At 39.6% G+C, this 20,204-nt stretch overlaps 4 protein-coding genes across 5 annotated transcripts; all 4 read right to left on the bottom strand.

Moving 5' to 3' along the window:
* Nucleotides 1-1,976: 1,976 nt before the first annotated feature.
* On the bottom strand, nt 1,977-3,719 carry LOC110716352 (putative F-box/FBD/LRR-repeat protein At5g22670). Its single transcript, XM_021894972.1, has 3 exons — nt 2,799-3,719; nt 2,262-2,455; nt 1,977-2,106 (listed from the first exon to the last, which is right to left on the bottom strand). Exons 1-3 carry the CDS (start codon nt 3,717-3,719, stop codon nt 1,977-1,979), a joined length of 1,245 nt encoding a protein of 414 aa, XP_021750664.1.
* Nucleotides 3,720-4,692: 973 nt separating this feature from the next.
* On the bottom strand, nt 4,693-6,712 carry LOC110716351. The gene is made up of 2 exons (XM_021894971.1): nt 5,410-6,712; nt 4,693-4,826 (listed from the first exon to the last, which is right to left on the bottom strand). The coding sequence occupies exons 1-2, from the start codon at nt 6,710-6,712 to the stop codon at nt 4,693-4,695; spliced, it is 1,437 nt and encodes a 478-aa protein (XP_021750663.1).
* Nucleotides 6,713-8,467: 1,755 nt separating this feature from the next.
* Nucleotides 8,468-10,121, bottom strand: LOC110716395. The gene has a single exon (XM_021895013.1). It carries the CDS (start codon nt 9,904-9,906, stop codon nt 8,602-8,604), a length of 1,305 nt encoding a protein of 434 aa, XP_021750705.1. The 5' UTR covers nt 9,907-10,121; the 3' UTR covers nt 8,468-8,601.
* Nucleotides 10,122-11,140: 1,019 nt separating this feature from the next.
* On the bottom strand, nt 11,141-16,399 carry LOC110716394 (pentatricopeptide repeat-containing protein At4g33990-like). Of its 2 annotated transcripts, XR_002510485.1 has the most exons (4): nt 16,133-16,399; nt 14,671-14,785; nt 11,713-14,391; nt 11,141-11,604 (listed from the first exon to the last, which is right to left on the bottom strand). XR_002510485.1 is itself a non-coding variant. In XM_021895012.1 (3 exons), exons 2-3 carry the CDS (start codon nt 14,694-14,696, stop codon nt 11,952-11,954), a joined length of 2,466 nt encoding a protein of 821 aa, XP_021750704.1. In that variant the 5' UTR covers nt 14,697-14,785; nt 16,133-16,399; the 3' UTR covers nt 11,141-11,951. The 2 variants fall into 2 exon arrangements, 1 of the variants encoding a protein (XP_021750704.1); XM_021895012.1 differs by having other exon boundaries at nt 11,141-14,391.
* Between the last annotated feature and the right edge of the window lie 3,805 nt (nt 16,400-20,204).

The raw sequence follows: 20,204 nt of genomic DNA, 5'->3' as shown, positions 1-20,204 counted from the left end.
TCACTATCAACATTTTCATCACCAATTTCATTAACTCTTTGTATCAACATACTAGTACGGCATTACCATCAACTATTTCATCATTATTTTCACAAAAATAAACCACATTACCATCCACAATTTCATCATTATTTTCACAAAAATAAACCACATTACCATCAACAATTTCATCAAAAATAAACCACATTATTTTCGTCAATTATGTATCACATTACCATCGACAATTTCATCAACAATTTCGTCTACATTGTTCTTCAACAATGTACTACATTATCATCAACAATTATCAACAATTTATCACATTTTCATTACTAATTAGCAACAAATTAATACAATTTACATCACATTTTGCTACAACATACAAAAACTACCAACTATTCAATGTAAAATTATACTACGAATTTAGGGTTTACCCGGATTTAGAGAGTGAGTGAGTGAGACAATGCCGGCAACAGCTTCCCTTCACTTGGGCGGCGACAGGGACGGCGGTGGCAACGGCGGTGGTTCGGTGTTTGTGAGAATGAGAGTTACTTTAGTAGAGAAAGAGTGTAAAACCATGTGTGAGAATGTGAAAATATATGCCCGCAAGAAACGCTGCCTGAGGTAGCGTTTATTCTTCAGAAATATAACGCTGCCTCAGGCTGCGTTTTATTCTGTAAAATAAACGCTGTCTCAGGCAGCGTTTTACTGTATTGGGGTATTTTTTTTTAAAATAAAATTATGAAATACGAAGTTTGGCCAAAAAAAGTCAAACAAGTAAAACGCTGTCTGAGACAGCGTTTTATGTCTTCAATTTTTTTTTTAAAAAATCTGGGTGTAAAACGTTGTCCGATACAACGTTTCACCTTAGAAGCTTAGTTTGGGAAATACTTTTGCCACGAGACCGATTTGGTAAATACTTTGCCAATAAAGCTCACTTTTGTAAAAAATCCAGCTACATCGTCCTTCAAAATCGTGACATGATTAGTTATAAGCTATAAAAATAATCGTGATTAATTCGTGTTGTTAATCTATTTGAAGATGCAAGTGTAATTGACATTTCCACACATACGCGTAGACATATAACAATTAATTTATGGTCGGTTGATAATCAAAACTTTGTATGTTCACTCCACCTAATTTTTATTGAGAGAGTTATTATTGTCGTTCGAAAAAGAAGTGAGTATCAAGAAAATGTAATGTGCTAACTGAGATTAGTAGCTCTTTGATACTTAATTATCTTTTCACTCCCTTTATGTTTGAATAATTGAAACAATTTAACCTTTGCACTATTTATCTATTAATCTTAACCGTAAAACTCAAATGTTATTGTGTAAATTGTTATTATGACTGATCAAACTGTGTCAATTATTCATAATTGGAGGAGGTATTATTTTTAATTGGTAAAATAAAAGGGTGATCCATCTAATTTTTAATCTGTTATAGTAGATGATATATATTTTATTCCAATTTGCCTTCACCCAAAAGTAAATATTGAATCAATCAAATCAAACATGTTTATGAATATGCTTATCAATTTTATTGATACAGTAGTTTTCAGCTAGTTATTTGAACTTAATTTTCAGACTTAAATTCAACAGATTGATTTTTCTTTATTCAATAACATATTTGTCTATTGGAAACTGAGCATAACAAAACTGTTAGAGCCGAGGTGAAGCACAATTTGCTCAAATGAAAATATAAAATAAAATTGAAGTCTTGACTTCTATTGATACATCTCAAAACTGCAATGAGGTTTTGGCCTAGTGCTTATAACCGAGGGTCACAAGTTCAAATCCCCGACCCCCATTTGTATAATTTGTATTGTCCTTGTGACTCATTCACACCAAAAAAAAAAAAAAAAAACTCACGAAACTTTTAACCAACTGTAAATTAAGTTGATCACAAGATAATATACTTGATGATTAAACTATTAGTCAAATTTAAATTATGATATTAAGAAATTGTCAATAAACTGGAGTGTGTTCACCATTACCCTATCTCCAGGAAGCAAAGAGTTGATCTGCTGCCTCCAATTTCGTCTTTACTCGACAATACGGTAAAGACATAGGAACTGGAGTAGGCAGAGTGAAAGAGGCCACAAAAGCAGACAGCATCAGAGGCACCCTAGTTTCAGAATACAGTAAATGTCGACGAGGAAGCTGCTGTGCTTATGCAGAACTCTCCTGCACCTACTGAGTTTTGCTGGGATATGTAATTATAAGATTATGAGTTCTGCAGTTGGATGTATTCCATACAACAAGTCCAACTTTGGCTCACACCTCCACTTGGAGATATCATTCGTCACAATGACCATTTGCTCAAGTGCAATGGAATTTCTGAGCAAATACATAACAAACTCCATTCCTTTCCACATTTTACTATATCCTTCTATTTTAACTTTTTTCAACCGGGAATGTGGGCGGTCTGGATACTGTCTTTCTGGGCTGTGCTTGATTGTTACGCTATACTTTATCTGTAATCGTTTAAAGAAAGAGATTTAAAATCAGCATAGATTGATTAGATTCTAAGATTTTAGAGTATTTAGACTGAAACTCAATGACTAACCTCTATATGTAAAGCCTCAAGGGTGGGAGTAGCATGTAATTTATCAGCAACAGTGAAAAGATCAAAACCCCCACGAGTTTACAACCGTAAATGCAACTGCTTCAGACTATGTGTAACAATGCTTGCAAGCACTGGCGGTACCTGAAGATATACGACACACACGTTACTAGAACTAGAAGGCAGACCCAAAAATACTCATGTAATATGGCCACATAGACCCTACATAAACTCAGTGTAATATGGCCACTGACCTCAGTGTTTACCACAAGAAACAAATGCTCAAGCTTTGGAGCGTTTCTGGTGAGGTGATCAACAAACTTAGATAAGCAGCCCCCTTTTTCACAACGAACCTGCAAATACACTTCTCTCAAACAACAAGGGGAATGGGAAAATGTGACTTTAGCACAGCAGTTTGTCATGGGAGTATCAGGACGACGTGACAAGTTGCTAGTATAATCAAATATCTCAAGATTAGGACAATCAATGTCAATGGCTGAGGTAATCAAAATTACCAATTTCTTCAAACAAGGAAGTTTAACATGTAAACAGCCTGAGTAATCGGTGCATGCAAGGATGGTTAGTGATGTAAGATTCAAACAAGAAGACAGGATATGCTCCATATCATTCTTAACCAAAGTCACACAGATCAGCTCGAGTGTAGTCAATTGAGTCAGCCAACTTTTACACCCACTTTTATACCCTGAACAAAGACTTAGCTTGCAACAATGTATGCGTAAATGCTTCAAACTGGATGCCTCTGAGTGCAAAAGATGACAAGATAAAACATAATTTGGAGCACCAGCGCGTGAAACAACAAAGTTGAGGTCCAATCCCTCAACTCTCTTTCTGGTAGCACAAGCAATCCACCCATCAATATGTGAAGCATATTCTTTTGTCAGATTAAAATCAAGCTTAAATTTACTTATTTTTTGTGCCGCCCATATCTTCAGATATTGATTAACAGCACTGACAAACTCATTTTGACATTCATTGTAATTGCACTCGCGTTTTCCAAACACACTTGTGTAATTAAACTTGAGGGTGGATCGACATTCAGGAAGGTGTTTCCACCTAGTTGACAATGACCTTGCTCTAATAGCATCTCTCACAGTCAATAAAGAAAGAAGGCGACAAAGAATGTCATCTGGTAATTTGCTTATGTAATCATCCATTTGATCGATCTTGTTACCTTCAATCCAAGAAAAGACTTAAAACTTCTTAGATATTACAAAAAGTAGTTAGAAGTTTTGAAGAGAAAATATATTAACAGTCAAATACAAGCCAATTTAGCACATGATATAACAGTCTAGACTATGCTTTGCATCTAATTAAGAATTTACAGCAGACCCAATTCCTAATACTAATTAATAAATTAACAGAAGCAGCATGATATAATTATAAAAAGGCCCAATGTAAATTAAGAATGACTAATATGTATATATATAATTGAATATATGATCCAAAATAATAGGAAAATATCATTAACCAATCTAAACAAAACCCTTCTCAAACATTCATATATTCTCAAACGAACCCTAGCAATGGACTACCCTCACATATTAAAATTAATTAAAGCAAGATTCAAATAGGAAGACATGATAAACGATGAAATTGAGATAGTTATACTAAAGGAATATAGAGCAATACCAGTAGTAAAAATGTAAAATAAACCTTTGATGAATTTGGTAAAGGCCTTAATTTGCCTATTCAGCTTTTGTGAAAGGATATCGAAAACATCAAGTAAGGTTTCATCCAGAGGCGGGGCTACAAATGCTAACAATGAAAGTGGCGCGGTGTAATTTTATTAAATTGGGCCCTAAAATTATTTTACCGGACGTTTTACCAAATTGAGCTTTAAACGGAAACCATTGACAAAAATGGTAGCGTGGCAAAACTATTTACCAAACTAAGCTTCCAGGGTAAATCGCTGTCTCGGACAGCGTTTTACCTTCTGTATTTTTTTAAATTCAGTAGGGCATAAAACGCTGTCTCGGACAGCGTTTTATCCTTGGGTTTTTTTTTAAAAAAATTCAACTACAACTATTTTATATGTTCAACATAAAGCGCTGTCTCAGACAGCGCTTTATGCTTGAACATAAAACGCTGTCTCAGACAGCGCGTTATGCTTGAACATAAAGCGCTGTCTCAGACAGCGCTTTTCTGCTGGAAACAGCAACCAGCATCCAGGCAGAAAACAAGCTTCAGCAAACAGCTTGCATGCTGCAGTCCTCCAACAGCCACCACAACAGCCAGCTCCACAGCCCTACCGTCCATCGTATCTGTTCACATGCAATTTAACAAATCCCAACAGAGTTAACGCATTAGCAATTAACCAAAATGTTAACGATCAAATGTTCCAAATGTTATTAAATCAAAATGTTCCAAATGTTATTAAATCAAAACTTTCTATTACAAAATAATTCCTCCATCTACGATTACAACGAATTTCAGTTAACAGTCATGGGTCCTCTGAGGGTCTCGATGGACACGTTGCCCGGTTATGGCCCTGAACGTGACAACGACTACATTTGCTCGCGGGCCGGTTAGTCTCATCCATTTCATTACGTATGCGCTTTGACCTTGGTCGCCCTATTCCACGCAACATGCTCCCGTCGGGAATGATTCTGGGACCGTTATAGGGCGTCCAGGTTGTCTCGCAAGGGATTGGCCAGAATTGCGGCGCGTATGTGCTCGTGTATGCCTCCGATTGCAGCACCGGGTCAACCCACGGCCGCTCTGATAGTGAGTACGTTGCACATACGGCTAGAACGTGAGAACATGGGAGGTGAAATATCGTAGGTTTGTTGCAGGTACACGTTCTTAACTGAAAGTTAACAGTATGTTTATGGCCTCCTTTACTACCAAGTCGGTCTCCCCTTTCTGTTGTAACTTGGTAAATATGCAATCGACGGTTATACGCATCCGCTCTGTGATATCTGGCTTTTGCGGTGTTCTTCTCTAGAATGGCAGTGACCTTGGGGGGGTATGCAAGTCCCTGTTCAAATCTTGCCTCAGAAGACTCCCTTCTCAAAGTGAAATATTTGTTAACTCTATGAAAAGTTAACTCGACTAGGGACATGATCGGTAGAAACCGTGCTCCCTTCAACACGTTGTTGAATGTCTCAGAGAAGTTAGTAGTGCAAATCCCGTATCTACGTCCAGCGTCGTGAAAGAGGGACCACATGGTGAACGGAATTTGAACAATGTACTCCATTGCCTTGTTACACGCCTCACTAATGAAACACAGATCGCCGTGTAGTTTTCTTTCCTGCCTTTGGTACGCCGTAGCCTTGAACATATCTCTCATGTCGTTTCGTCGCACGTGAGTCTTCAAGTTAGAAGCTATGTGGCGAACACAAAATCTGTGATAGGCTCGCGGCTCGGTAAATCCAACGTTCGGATCAGTCATTACTGCAATGATCCCAGGATGTCGGTCAGATATAACACAAAGGCCATCTCGTTGAGTGACATGAACCCGAATGCAACCCAGGAACCAAGACCAGCTGGAGGTGTTTTCCCCCTCAACCAACGCAAATGCTAGAGGAAATACTTGGAAGTTTGCATCAACACTTGTAGCAACCAACAGTGTTCCTTTGTACTTCCCGTACAAGTGCGTCCCATCGATACAGATAACTGACATACAATGTTTAAAACCGTCGATACAAGGGCCAAACGCCCAAAACACTCTTTCAAACACTTCCATGTTGCTGTAGTAAACACCGTCAACCAACGCTTTGTACTTCCACACAACACACGTTCCCGGGTTTGACTGTTGGAGGGCTTGCATGAAGTGCGGAAGTCTGCCGTAAGAACTCTCCCAATCACCGTAAATATCAGCTATTGCTTTCCCCTTTGCATACCATGCCCTCCGGTACGGGACACCCTTCATTGCAACAACGTTCCTTAGAGCTGTCACATGCTTATTCGTAGAAACCGGTAACACTTGAACCCCATTGCCGGTCTCAAACCTCATTTTAATGTGTACGTCAACGGTCATCGGGTCTGAACCAATACTACTATGAACCTCATTCATCAAATCATTCATAGTCATGTTCGGTTCTAGTGTTAGTGGTTCCATATTTCCCCCACTATACTCGACCCGGGGTCCATCAAACAGCATTTCTCCTCCCCACCGGCATAACAAAACTACATTTTGTGACGCCATATTCTACATAACCAAAACACATTTTAGGATTATCGAAATCTAGAGCGAGGTAAATTATCAACACTGAAATAAGACTCTTCTCACCTATAACAACTTCACTTTCAACAACTTCACCAATTTCAACAATTTCATGAACAATTTGAATTATTTCAACAATTTCAACCTAAACTATTTCAATAATTTCAACATTTTCACCATCATCAACTTCACCAATGTCATGAACAATTTCAATAACAATGTACCACATCACCATCAATAATTATCAACAATGTACCACATTTTCATTAATAATTAGCAACAATTACATGCAATTGACATGAATTAACAACAAGTAAGAGCAATTACATACAATTCACAATAATTAACCACAATAACTATGCAATTACACTAAATTCAGTTTAGGGCTAACCACGAAATTGAGTGAGTGAGTGTGAGAGGGAGGAGGGCAGCAGCAAGGTGGCGGCAGCAGCGGTGGCGCAAGGGTGGGCGGCGGCGGCAATGCGGGTGTTTGAGTACGGTCGTGGTTTAGTGTGAGAGGGAGGAGGGAAAGCGTTGAGGTTGAGGTTGAGTTCTTGCGCATTCTGCTGAAGTGAACATACTGATATATGGCCATGAAACGCTGTCCCGGACAGCGTTTTACCCATTGAATTTTTTTTAAAAAAAACCCAAGGATAAAACGCTGTCCGAGACAGCGTTTTATGCCCTACTGAATTTAAAAAAATACAGAAGGTAAAACGTTGTCTGGGACAGCGTTTTATGTTCAACATACAATTGTTAATAATTTTTTTTAAAAAAATACAAAAGGTAAAAACGCTGTCAGAGACAGCGTTATACCAGAGCATAAAACGCTGTCTCGGACAGCGTTTTATGCTGGAAGCTTAGTTTGGTAAATAGTTTTGCCACGCAACCATTTTCGTAAATAGTTTCCGTTTAAAGTTCAATTTGGTAAAACGTCCTATTTTACCACCCCTGGTTTCATAATCAAATCTTTTGAGGATATTAAACTTGGAATGTTAGGAATCATAAAGCATTGAATGAAAGGTACGTAAAACTAAATTCTATAGTAGTAAAATCTACTAATTAAAAAAATATCATATCATTCATTGATAGTATGATAAAAAAAATCATAATATATTGATAATAATATAATGCAATCTTGTTATAATATAATTATCTGGTTAATTATGGAAACTAGCAAATCTTTAACATATGACTGTATGTTAGACCGTTACAATAAGAACATACCCCGTAAATTTATCTTTTATACTCGTATATTCTCTTGGCAAGATTATATCTTTTCATTTGATAAACATTGCACGAGGGCTAGACTTAGTATTAGCCATAATTTATTCTCCTTAATTCTCTCCTTAATATAAGCAGCTCGTTTCTTATTGTTTTTTTTTTTTTTTTTTTTTTTTTGAGTTGTCCAATTTGATATTATCTTCTAGCAATAATATTGCCAATTAAGTGTACTTAAAAATTTTAATATTTTGAAAACACAAATAAACAGATGTGGTAATTGAGACTGTACTTGGTAGGGAGGACACCACCCAGAACTGAACCCGAATCCAAATTAGCCCAAAGGGTGAACCGGGTGAAAAAAAAACAAAAAAAACAAAAAAAACCCCAAGGTCCTCCAGGTTTTTCTATCTTAAAATGGAACAGCCCATATGAAAGAAAAAAACCATAACATAATAGCCAAATTGTCACACCTAATAGCACAGTGGCACAAACTAGCAGGATGACAATTTAATCTTGAAACAATTCCAAGGAAATATTTATTTTCTGACATTATCTCATTGGATCACTCAGCTAGAAATTTGATCGTAAGCATCAAAACACATTAAAGCTTTATTAGGAACATTAATATTAGATTAATTGATTAAAATTCATCTTACAAGGCCCAAGTTAAGGATGCCCCAGGAAGTCTGAGGCCAAGACCTTTCCTTGGATTTCATGAGCATAACTCTTGCCCATGCAATCCAACCTTCCCAAGACATCCTCTTATCCCATGGACTTCCCCATTCCAGCAGAAGAATCAGCCCTCTTTCCGCCTGTCGTTCCGCTTCCTCAAACCTTTCCTTGCCCAGATACAGCTGACTTAGAACCACACGAGGCTCCCCAACAAAAGGGTTCTTCTCAATGCTCTTTAACAGCAATTCCTCTGCCTTTTCCATCCCTATCTTTCCATGCTCACATACAGCTTCCCAGTACAAATCTCTTGCTTCTATTTGCTCCTCTGCCTTCAAAACTTTTGTGCAATTGTCGAAAATTGGCGGTACAACCAGCTCTAAATCTTCATCTCTTCCTTCTAATACCTTTGTCATTCCATCACCTGTCTTTTTTCTCTCCTCCATCATAATCTCTTCTTCCCTCACAAGTAGCATATAAACTGCCCCCATCTTTGACAGTGAGTTCAGCCAAAGCCCTGGCTTACCATCTCCGGGCCACAAGGATTGGATATTATTGCCAGAAAATTCAAGCCGACCATTAGAGTTATCAAATAAGACATCCTGGAAGCTAAAGAGCTGATCACTGAAGTCAGCTATAGTCATTAAAACAAAAATCGCGACAATCCTCCTAGAAACCCTGACATCTTCCCCTGACTTTATATGTTTCACCACCACCCCATCTTCAGGAACCAAAGAGTTGATCTTCTGCCTCCACTTTTCATCTCTACTCGACAATCCTTTCTCTTTGATATCTCGAAGTGAGTTCTCAGACATTTTCAAGTGCTCAATGAGTTCAGAATCAGAGTAATGAAATATGAGCTGATCATGGATGAGGGGTTGCCTAGGAACGATGCAGAAGAGGTGGATGAGGCTCTCGGCTGCATCTCCAACATAATCTCGGACAGTTTGACGGCCGGTGGAGGGATCAAAGATGGCAAGATTGACATAAGAGTTGGAGTAGGCGGAGTGAAAGAGGCCACAAAGGCAGACAGCATCAGAAGCACCCCAGAGTTTGAGTATACGGTACATGTCGAAAAGGTGTTCAAGGAAGCTACCATGCTTATGCCAGCACTCCCCTGCACCAACTGATCGAAGCACCACAACCAAGGAAGGGAGTTTGGCATCGATGTTTTCCAACTCACCTCGGAGGAATGGTCTGGCTGCTTCTAGGAGGGTGGGAAGGTAGTCGTCGCGGCTACTGCTGCTGTAGGAGGCATCCTGATCTGATAAATCAGGCGACATCTCTGGTTGTGAAAGAGAAAGAGATCGAGAGAGAGAGAGAGAGAGTGATAATGAAGGTGGCAACTGGCAAGGCTAAGGATGATGCAGGAAACAAATAAAATTCAGTAAAGACTTTGATTCCTAAGCTAATAATCAGCATTTGATGCGCAGTTTGTTGGGAAGTGATAAGATGGACCTATTGTCCACCTCATCACAGATGACTAAGAACACAATCATAAACACTATCTTTTTTTTTTTTTTGAAACGAATAAATGCTATCCTTTTTCTAAAAAAAAAAAAAAAAAAACGCTATCCTATTTTTTTAAGGAAAGAATAAACAATATCTTTTTTGGAGGTTTGCTATTATTTTGTCAGATACTAGTATTTTTTTGAAAGGGGAATATTGTTGCCACGTATGCATACACATGCATGGTAGATAATAGAGAATTTGTTACCTTAATCTCTTTATTTTTGGCTCTTATTTTGTAACAAAAAGGAAATAGGCACAAACTTTTCCTATACCATTTTCATCATCACTAGCAGCTCATATGATGCTTTTGATATAGGTGGGTAGGAAATAGGCACAAACTTTTCCTGATGCTTGCCACATTTCCTGATGCTTGCCACAGGTATTCTTTGTACTTTTACTTTAATTATAATTATATAAAAACTATCTAGCTCAATAAAGTATACTTTGTTTAATTGTGCCAAAACTGCATACTAACGGTTAACCATCAATTATAATAGATCTGTTAAGCGCATAAAAGGAAAAGATAAATATTGAATACAAGCTGTGATTTTAGCATATCAGATCAGCTAAAATATCACTCAATTCAAATAGCCATATAAACACAAAATTACCATGAGTTTGCCTCATTCAAAGCAAAAATAAAACAACAAATCTTGAGCAGGCATTTCAATCAATCAAATTAAAGCCTCAATCCCATAAGTGGAGTCGGCTACATGAACCAAAATTACCATGAGCAGGCATTTCAAAAGGTCGAATAATAATCTGTCAATTTCAAAAAATTAACACTAATCCGTATTTATATTTCTCACTGTCAAATCTAATCATCCAACCATCGTCTTTTAAATGGATTCCATTTCCACTAAAAAACTTCTGTCCTAGCTATATAAACACCTAAAATACCACTAAACATTCAACAATTGCTAATCAACTAAGAAGCAACAACAAATTTCAACATTCTCAGGAAGAAAATCAAACAAGTATAAGCAAGCAAAATACAAATCTACATAATAAAACGTGAGGAACACTCTTTATTCCCACGATAAATCAATCTATCGATGATATTTATCGTTGATATCAAATTCTTGAGTGGTGCTTAAAATTTGATGGTATTCCATGATCCCATCTATAACATTATCCTTTGTAGCTCTACACCATAAATAAGTTCTGTATGTATTACTGTACTAAAAAATGACAACTCTGAAATACCTTACAAAGGAGGAAAAGATCATCACTCTGTCCGGGTTAGAAAGTAATTACATCAATGGACTGCAGCCTTCGTTTTCCACAAGGGGGAAGAAATCACCTCCAGAGACATAGTACAGGGCATGGATGCCCTTCTGCAGCATGCCACATTGCGAAAACTGGCAACTAGTGTTTGTTGTAGTGTTTTGGGGCCAAAAATTAAGTTAAAAATCTTCAAATGGAATAAATATATAATTGTGAAGGCATCTTCCCAGAGTTTCTCAAAACTGAAATAAACAGTTGTATTGATCATCAGGTCAGAAATATAGATATGCAACAGCACTCAAAACTGTGGGAAAAATGACAAGTATTTGATCATTATTAGCAGGCAATACCATGAAAGTGGAAAACTATGATGATTTTGCAGCACGATCTTAACCATTATTCTCAAGCTTTTAATATCTTGTTTGACAAAGGTGCCAACGGAAATATGACATAATATTGAGCCATCAAAAGCTAAGTTTGATTTTTTTTTCCTCCCCCAGAAATAAGACTAACATGACAGCATTCAAATGCTCAAAATCAACCAGCAGAATAAGCAATGGAAATTGACATAAACAAGAGTTTATCAGCTTCACCAATAATCCCCACATGAGCAAGCCCCATCCTTGAAGTGATGGAAACGATTAGAATCCCTCACAATAATTTCCGTCTCAGAAATTTTCGAAACAAACTTGGTCCAATTGTGGCAATCTCCACAAACTCTCAAATTTTTGAAAATCCTAATAAGACTTTTTGAAGGAGTGCTTATCAGTGCATAAGCAATAGCCAATCTTTCACTGTGACTTGAAAGAATATGTTCCTTCTCGTCGTCCTCCACATCCTGTAGCACAAAACAGTAGTCTGGAACATACCCAAGCCTCTTTACTTTATCAGTTAGAGAGTTCAACTCACTGTAGATCTGATCATACTCAGGGTGAGACTTGTTACCGGTGTAGAAAACATCAATTTTGTTGCACACTTCAACAGAGCTCCAGCCTGGAGTCTTCTTCAATCCTCTGCCCAAAGCCGATGATCTCATCTCATTAACCCCTTCCCATTTCCCCACATTTGCATAAATATTTGACATCAAAACATAGTATCCTACATTTTCTGAATCAATGGAAAACAGCTGATCAGAAGCATATTTCGCCAGTTCAACGTTTCCATGTGTTCGACAAGCAGCAAGCAGAGCACCCCAAACAGAAGAATCTGGCTGCACTTTCATATCCTTGATAAAATTATATGCCTTCTCTAATAACCCAGCTCTGCCAAGCATATCCACCATGCAACCATAGTGCCTTAAATTAGGCTTGATTCCAAATTTATCTTGCATTAAATGGAAGCACCATTGACCTTTGTCAACAAATCCTGTATGGCTACAAGCAGACAATAATGCTAAGAAAGTCACATGATCTGGAACCACACCTTCCTGCAGCATTTCTTTAAAAAGATTCAAACATATCTCAACATGTCCATGGATCCCATGGCAGGATATAATGGCATTCCAAGTCACAGAGCTCATACTTGGAACCTCATAGAATAAGGATAATGCAATATCTAATCTACCACATTTCCCATACAAGTCAATTAAACAAGTACCTACATATGTATCCAAGTGAAGAGACATCTTAATGACACGGCCATGAATTTTCATACCTTGTTGCAAAGCCCCTAGATGAGAATAAGCTGGTAGCATACTCACCCAAGTTCCTTGGTTGGGAGTTACTTCCATGCAGGATTCTAGCTCAGAGAATGCTTCTGTAGCTTCACTCGCAAGGCCATTCTGGGTGTAGCCCGAGATCAAAGTGTTCCATGATATAATATCTTTATTAGGCATCTCATGAAAAACCTTCTGTGCATAATCTAAGATCCCTAACTTAGCATACATGTCCAGAAGAGCATTTCCCATAATGACATTACCCATAAGATAAGCTCTCCTTACGATAAACCCATGAAGCAATCTGCCATTTTGACAATCCCCAAGTTGAGCAACACTTGCAGCAAGACTCACGAGTGTCAATATGTCAGGCTTTAGTCCATGACACTGCATCCCTCTAAAAAATCTAATAGCAGAGATACCATTTTCATTCTGCTCATATGCAGATATAATAGAGTTCCATGAAACTCTGTCTTTAGCTAACATCTTATCAAAAACCTCCTGTGCCTGCTGCAGATAACCAAATTTTGCATACATATTAATCAAAGCATTGGAAACAAAGACCTCATGCTCTAGACCATGCTTTATGGCATATACATGGATCATAATACCACTGAAGAAGTCACCAACGAAAGCACAAACAGGAAGAATACTAGCTATAGTTACAGGGTCCAAATGTATGCCTTCCAATCTCATTTCATTGACAACTTCTAATGCTTTTTCCACATAGCCATTCAGGCAAAATCCAGAAATCATGGCATTCCAAGAAGCTGAATCCCGGAATGGCATATACGTGAAAATGTTTTGTGCATCAGCCACAAGACCAAATCTAGAATACATATGAATCAAGGAAGCAGCCACAAAAACATCCCACAAAAAACCAACTTTGAGAACCCTACAGTGAATTTTCTGTCCATCCAAAAGGCTCTGACAAGCCTTCAGGATAGGAGGGAAGGTGTAATTATCAGGCAGAACCGTTGCTGATAATATCAGCTCATTGAAGCAATTCAACGCTTCACTGCAAGAGCCAGTGCGCACATATGCAGCTATCATTGAATTCCAAGTGTAAGCATCTTTTGAAGGGATATTGCCAAAAGTTTTACGAGCAAAAGCCAATTCTCCGTGATAAGCATAAAGATTAATAAGCCTAGTGCTAACATATATACTTTGAGCCGTTCCAGAGACCACAAGAAGGGCATGAACTCTCTTGACAACATGTGCATTGAAGCAGAGCCTGAATAGATCCTCAATGTCCACCTTTTTATCCTTATGTTCAAAGCCATTTGGTGAGGCCTGCAAAGGATTTGAAATTTTTGATTTTGTCAAGCAACGGCGCCAAAGCCTTTGCCAAGTTCTAGCCTGACATGGTGATGATCTGCATTAAGACTATCCAGGAATCAGCTCAGCAATGAAAATATTAGCAATCGTTAGTCATGTTGAGAGAAATGATCTACAGTAAGCATCACAATCAAACCTATTCTAGCCAATTAACAGAGCAAAACATGACAGCATTAAGGAGCAAATTGCTCACACCATTTTCAGATTGCAAATAAAAATTCCATCTTATGCAATATCAATAAGTCTTATTTAGGTATAATTAAGAGGGATAGAGAAGGATAGGCAAACAGTAATTTCACAAAAATATGGACCGAACCTGGTGAACACCAAAAGTTGAATCATCCAACTGTCACCAGAAATATCGCAAATAAAAAATTAAGAGCTCAACATGCATAAACACCCATTTCGGCCACCAAAACGTAGGCAAAAACCTGCACAGTCAATCTAAATTAGAGAAATCGATTTGCCTTAAAGGCCAAGCCAAAAATTTGACTAATATGATATTCAAGATAAAAACTTTAGCAACACCATATTGAGCTTTGCGATGTACAGTCTAAACTGTAAATCATACCATGCCAGATGTACTTTTGCAGTTTTTGGTTAATAAGTTTTATGAAATTTATGAGTTTTTAAATTAGTAATTTTACATATCGATATGGGTTCTTGAAGAAAAAAAGAGACATTAAACTGAATTACAAACTACAAAATATAATGCTCTGTGATTCTCAACAATTGACTACTTAAACCACAAGTCAAAGGACAAAGCAACTAGGATGTACAGATTCAGACCCTTTTTTTTTTCATTTACAAGAGAGCTAAACTTTTGGTATCTTAGTATAGTTTTTAATATCCTTGCATGCATACATGTATATTGAATACAAGACAGTTCTTGAAAGCCGATCTTACAAGGATTGTGCCTCGGCAAATAAATCTTAAATTGGTGCAAAGTGGGAGTATTTTGGGAATTCCGAAAAGAAAGGATAAGGCACCTCTGTATTATTGGAAACACACCGTGTACTCCTAAGGTTTGCAAAAAACTTTTGACGTGCCCTTAGTAAATAAATATATTCAATCAATAACCTAAGTCATTTAATCAACACCCAATCAAACCATCTTCCTTATAAAATCTAATTCTTCGATCTTCTTCCCATTAACTCTCTGTCTCTTTGATCCACCACTCTTACAAGTAGGGGCCAATGCTCTTATGCTCACCACCACCTTCACTAAAACCCCATAGCCTAGACTTCTCCATTAAAAGTAAACAGCTGGATTAAATGACTAAACTACCCCTTCACCTTTGTTGTCTTCTTCCTCTTTCTTTCCCATGGACAATTCAACATCCTCTTATCTCATGGACTCCCAGAATATCAGATTTCAGTATAAAGAATCAAAGTTAGCGGCTTTTGATCGTCTCTACCATATAAACTACTTATTATCATCAATCAGTGGCTTCATACACCACTACACTAAACAACTTACAATCATTAATAAGCTTGTTTGGAGCTACTAGCAGCTCATAAAAGTCCATTATCATAGTTCTGTCCTAACATTAAAGGGTTTGCCTGAACAGATTACCAATTAATTTTGACACAATAATCAAATTACCCTTAAAAACATACCATAATCTTCTTGCTCAACGTGAATTGCATATACAGTTAAAAATTTTGCAGCAACAAAATCGGTCGTTAATTAACGATAATGTGAAACTGAAAAACCTAGACTGTGAAATTGATATTCTATAATTAAAAATAGGAAAAAAATTGTAATAAAAAATTTACCTGAGGAACTGTTTCAATGAAGCAAGCCACTTCAATGGGGAAATCAGAGTACGCTTCAGTAGAGTAGAGAGAGTGAGAGAGGTGCAGCTTATAAATTTTAAGTGAAAAGCTCTGAAAACCAAAGGGCTAAAAGGAGCCAGTATAATTTTTATGAGCTCTTTCCCAAATTAATGTTACAAATAACCGCAATTCCCAAATTGCAGTCAAAGTTTTAAGAATTTCCAAAGTACCGTCCACGTCACCGGTTCAGGGGGAAGAAATTTTAAATCCGGTTTACAGCAAAACCGCTACCTGAAGTAGCGGTTTTTACTAATAAACCGCTACTTCAGGTAGCGGTTTTTTTTTAATAAACCGCTACTTCAGGTAGCGGTTTTTGTTTAATAAACCGCTACTTCAAGTAGCGGTTTTTGTTTAATAAACCGCTACTTCAAGTAGCGGTTTTCTAGCAGGTATAATTTCGCGGTTTCACTTTCCTCTTTCAATTTCGTCTTTTCACCAAAATCCCATCCACGCCTTCCACCAAAATCACACCTCCTTTAACGGAAGCCGGCGCAGCCAAGGAATCCACCGACGCCGCCGGAGCATTCCTCAGCAACGAAGGCCGCCGCTGTTGACGCCGAGGGTTCGACTTTAGTGGTCGGCTTCGCTAATTTCAGAAGAAACGTGCTGTTGTTCTTGTTTGTGGTAAGTGCCCTAATTATTTTTTGTATTCAATTATTGGGTTTGTTGTTGTTATTGAGTTTCAGAATTGTATGTATGTGTTGTTGTTGTTGGTTTTGGTTGTTTGTGATAAACGTAGGGCTCCTCTTTACTTTCTTCTTCCCTTAGTGTAAAAAGAGTGAGGTATTATTGTGTTTATAACATATCATGAGCTTTGATTTACTTACCTTACATATAACCCTTGTAGATTTATTAATGGTTTCGATCACATTACTCAGTTTAGGTTGCTATAATTGCTGATTTCTATACACAAAGTACATGTAGTCATGACTTATGCCCATGTTGAGCTTAAAGAGGTATTAAGACCTTCATAGCTCAGTTTAGATTGCTATAATTGTGTAGTTTGCTTGCTTGATGTTAGGACATTGCCACACTGTTAATGAATTTTCGCAATCTAATATCTTTGATTAATAATGGTCTTTTCTAGAATGAAACATGGAGGTTCCGAACTACCCTCTATATTGCTATTGGGGTGGAGAAATTATCCACAAAGATAGCGATATAACGTATAGGGGTGGGAATCAAAAATTTGTTTTTGTCCATGCTGCGATGACATATTCACAAGTTCTGAACAAGCTATACGAAGAATTGAGTGTTGATCCTAGAGGTGTGGAGTTGAAGGTGGTTATGCGTTATCCTATGGCTGGGGCATATGTTGCAATTCCGTTAAATGACGACAACGCTCTTAGAGCTATGTGGATTGCTGTGACTCAGAGTTCTTCTGTTGCAATGCAATTGTTCATTGAACAAGTTCCAAAGGAGTCAGTTGCGCAAACTAACACTGGTTCCTTTCCGGGGATGGTTTTTTTTGGTAGTGTGTGTTTGGGGTAAAAATACCCTAAACACGTGGCCCAATGGCCTAGTGACACGTGGCATCCAGCCGTTGGTCAGCAGGGCTCCAATCCTCTGCTGACACGTGTCCTCTAAACCCTAAAAGGGGAACCATCCCTTCCCCACTATAAATAGTGGAAGGACCCTCATTAATGGGGGTTGGAACATTTGTTGATCACATTGAATACTCCTCAAAAAGAAACACACTTACCCCGAGCAATATTAATTGCGGAATTCTCCCATTACGCGAGAAGTAACTTCCACATTACGTGCATTCTACCTCCCGTATCTTTACTAACTTGATCGTCGGAGGCGGAGCTCCTACCCCCAGGAGTCTTCGTGATTTTGCAGGCACAGGCGTCGAAGGGCATTCTTGGAATTGTAACTCTCCCGCAGGACACATCAAAAAACCCCGAAACATTTGGCGCCGTCTGTGGGGAGAGTACTTCTAAGATGACTTCTGATACTGTGTCACCGAATCAGGGCAAACGGCCTGTGGTCGAGCCTGAGGTCCAGACGGACCATGAAAGTGGCGACGAAATTGAAACATATGTGGCCCCGGATGGGTCTTTCAGAACGAAGCACCCTCGTGCTAAAGATAGAAGAGAACGGGAAATCAGCCAAGCTGCTCCCAACAACCCAGCCGGGCAACCGGCTGGAATTGCCCAAACGGTGGAGGGCTCAGCCCCCGTTACAAGAAACGAACTCATGTCGTTCATGAATAGTTTCAAGGGTGAGATCAAGAGCCTCATCCGGTCAGCTACTCCAAAGAAGGGTCAGTCGGCCAAGAAGCCTTCTGGAAAGAAGGCGGTCAAAGAACGAGTTCCTACCCCTCATCCCAAGCCAAAGGAGGGGGAGGGCTTAAGGTTTGATCCAAGCAGACTCCGTTTTCCTCAAGGGGAGCTGCGAAAGGCCATCCGGCACGTACAGCCGGATGGCTCCAAGAAAACATTCTCAGACGCCCGCACATTTCTCCAAGAGAAGCGAGGTCAAGCGTCTGCGTCGGCCTCAACGTCGACCTTCCCGGACAGTTTCCATGACGTCTCACACAGGCGTGCGGGAACGAACCTTAGGAGCCAGACGGGCGAAGCTTCTGCCCGGTCTGGACCCAAAGTGATCCAGCCTGGCCTATTCGGCACACCGAATGGGTTGGGTGGATCCCCTTTCATGTCACCGGGTCTTTTCGGTGGGCAAGCGCAGCAGCCGTTCCAACCCACGGACTGGCAGCTGCGCCTGCTAAATTTGGGGGAACAGCCAACGGCGTTCTCACCAGAGATAACCCAGGCGGCACAGCCGCCTAAGATCAAGAATGTTTTGGTGGGGGCCTATGATGGCACCACCAACCCAGAAGACCATCTAATGGCCTACTCTAACCTCATGTACCTCCAGGGGTTAGATGATGCCGTCTGGTGTCGATGCTTCCCGGCTACCCTCAAGGGCATAGCCCAACGGTGGTTTGGTAACCTACCAGCCGGTTGCATCAACAGCTTTCGAACTTTGGCGTACTTGTTTACGTCAAATTTCTCAATGAATATTCCTGCCAAAAAGACTAGCCTCGACCTAGGGGCAATACAGCAGGGCGACCGGGAGGGCCTCCGGTCGTACGTCAGACGGTTCAATCTGATGAGGATTCAGATTCCAGGACTATCAGACGAAGTGGCCTATACAGACTTCTTTCGAGGTCTGAAGGATGGGTCGACATTTAAGTTTGACCTCGTCCGGAAGAGGGTTGCTACCCTCCAAGAGGCGTTAATTGAAGCTGAAGCCTATATACAGGCGACGGAGCTTTGTGCTGTCAAGCAGCCGTCAGATTATAAAAAGTCTGACAAAAAAGAGAGCCGGCAACAGCATCAGCCGGCAAGAAAGGAAGAAAAGAGAAAAGGGGTCCGGGCAGCTGACCGATCAGGACAGCCGGCCCAGAAGATCAGGCGGAAGTCAGAACCATATGTCCCCAAATACGAGTTCACAAAAGATTGCTCCACCATCCTCCTGGAAATCAAAGACCGGATGTCTCTCGACAAACCGGCTGAAATGAAAAGCCCCGTGAATAAACGGGACAAGAGCAAGTATTGCCAATACCACGAGGATGTTGGCCACGACACCAATGGCTGCTATAGCCTCAGGCGGCTATTGGACCGTCTGGCAGATGAGGGGGCCCGAAAATCCTATCTACCCAAGGCTAAGGGTAATACCCAGGCCAAGAAAGGGCAGGCGACAAAAACCGGCCCAGTAAACTCCGAGACGGATGAAGAGACCATCTTCACCATAGCAGGCGGTTTTGCCGGAGGGGGTCCCACCATCCGGGGCACCAAAGACAACATCAGGAAGCTGGTCAACTCAGTGGATGAGGGCCAGGCGTCGAAAGACATCTTCCCTGAGGTCCTTATTTCTGAAAAGGACCGGGGCAAGGTCAGGCGACCTCATGATGACCCCATCGTCATCGAATGCAAGATTGCCAACCAGAAGGTTGGCCGGATCCTAATAGACACCGGGAGCTCGTCTGACCTAATCAGTTATCAGT

This window comes from Chenopodium quinoa, unplaced genomic scaffold (assembly GCF_001683475.1).
Source record: "Chenopodium quinoa cultivar QQ74 unplaced genomic scaffold, ASM168347v1, whole genome shotgun sequence".
Taxonomy (NCBI): Eukaryota; Viridiplantae; Streptophyta; class Magnoliopsida; order Caryophyllales; family Amaranthaceae; genus Chenopodium; species Chenopodium quinoa.
This window is presented reverse-complemented; position numbering and strand designations above follow the sequence as displayed.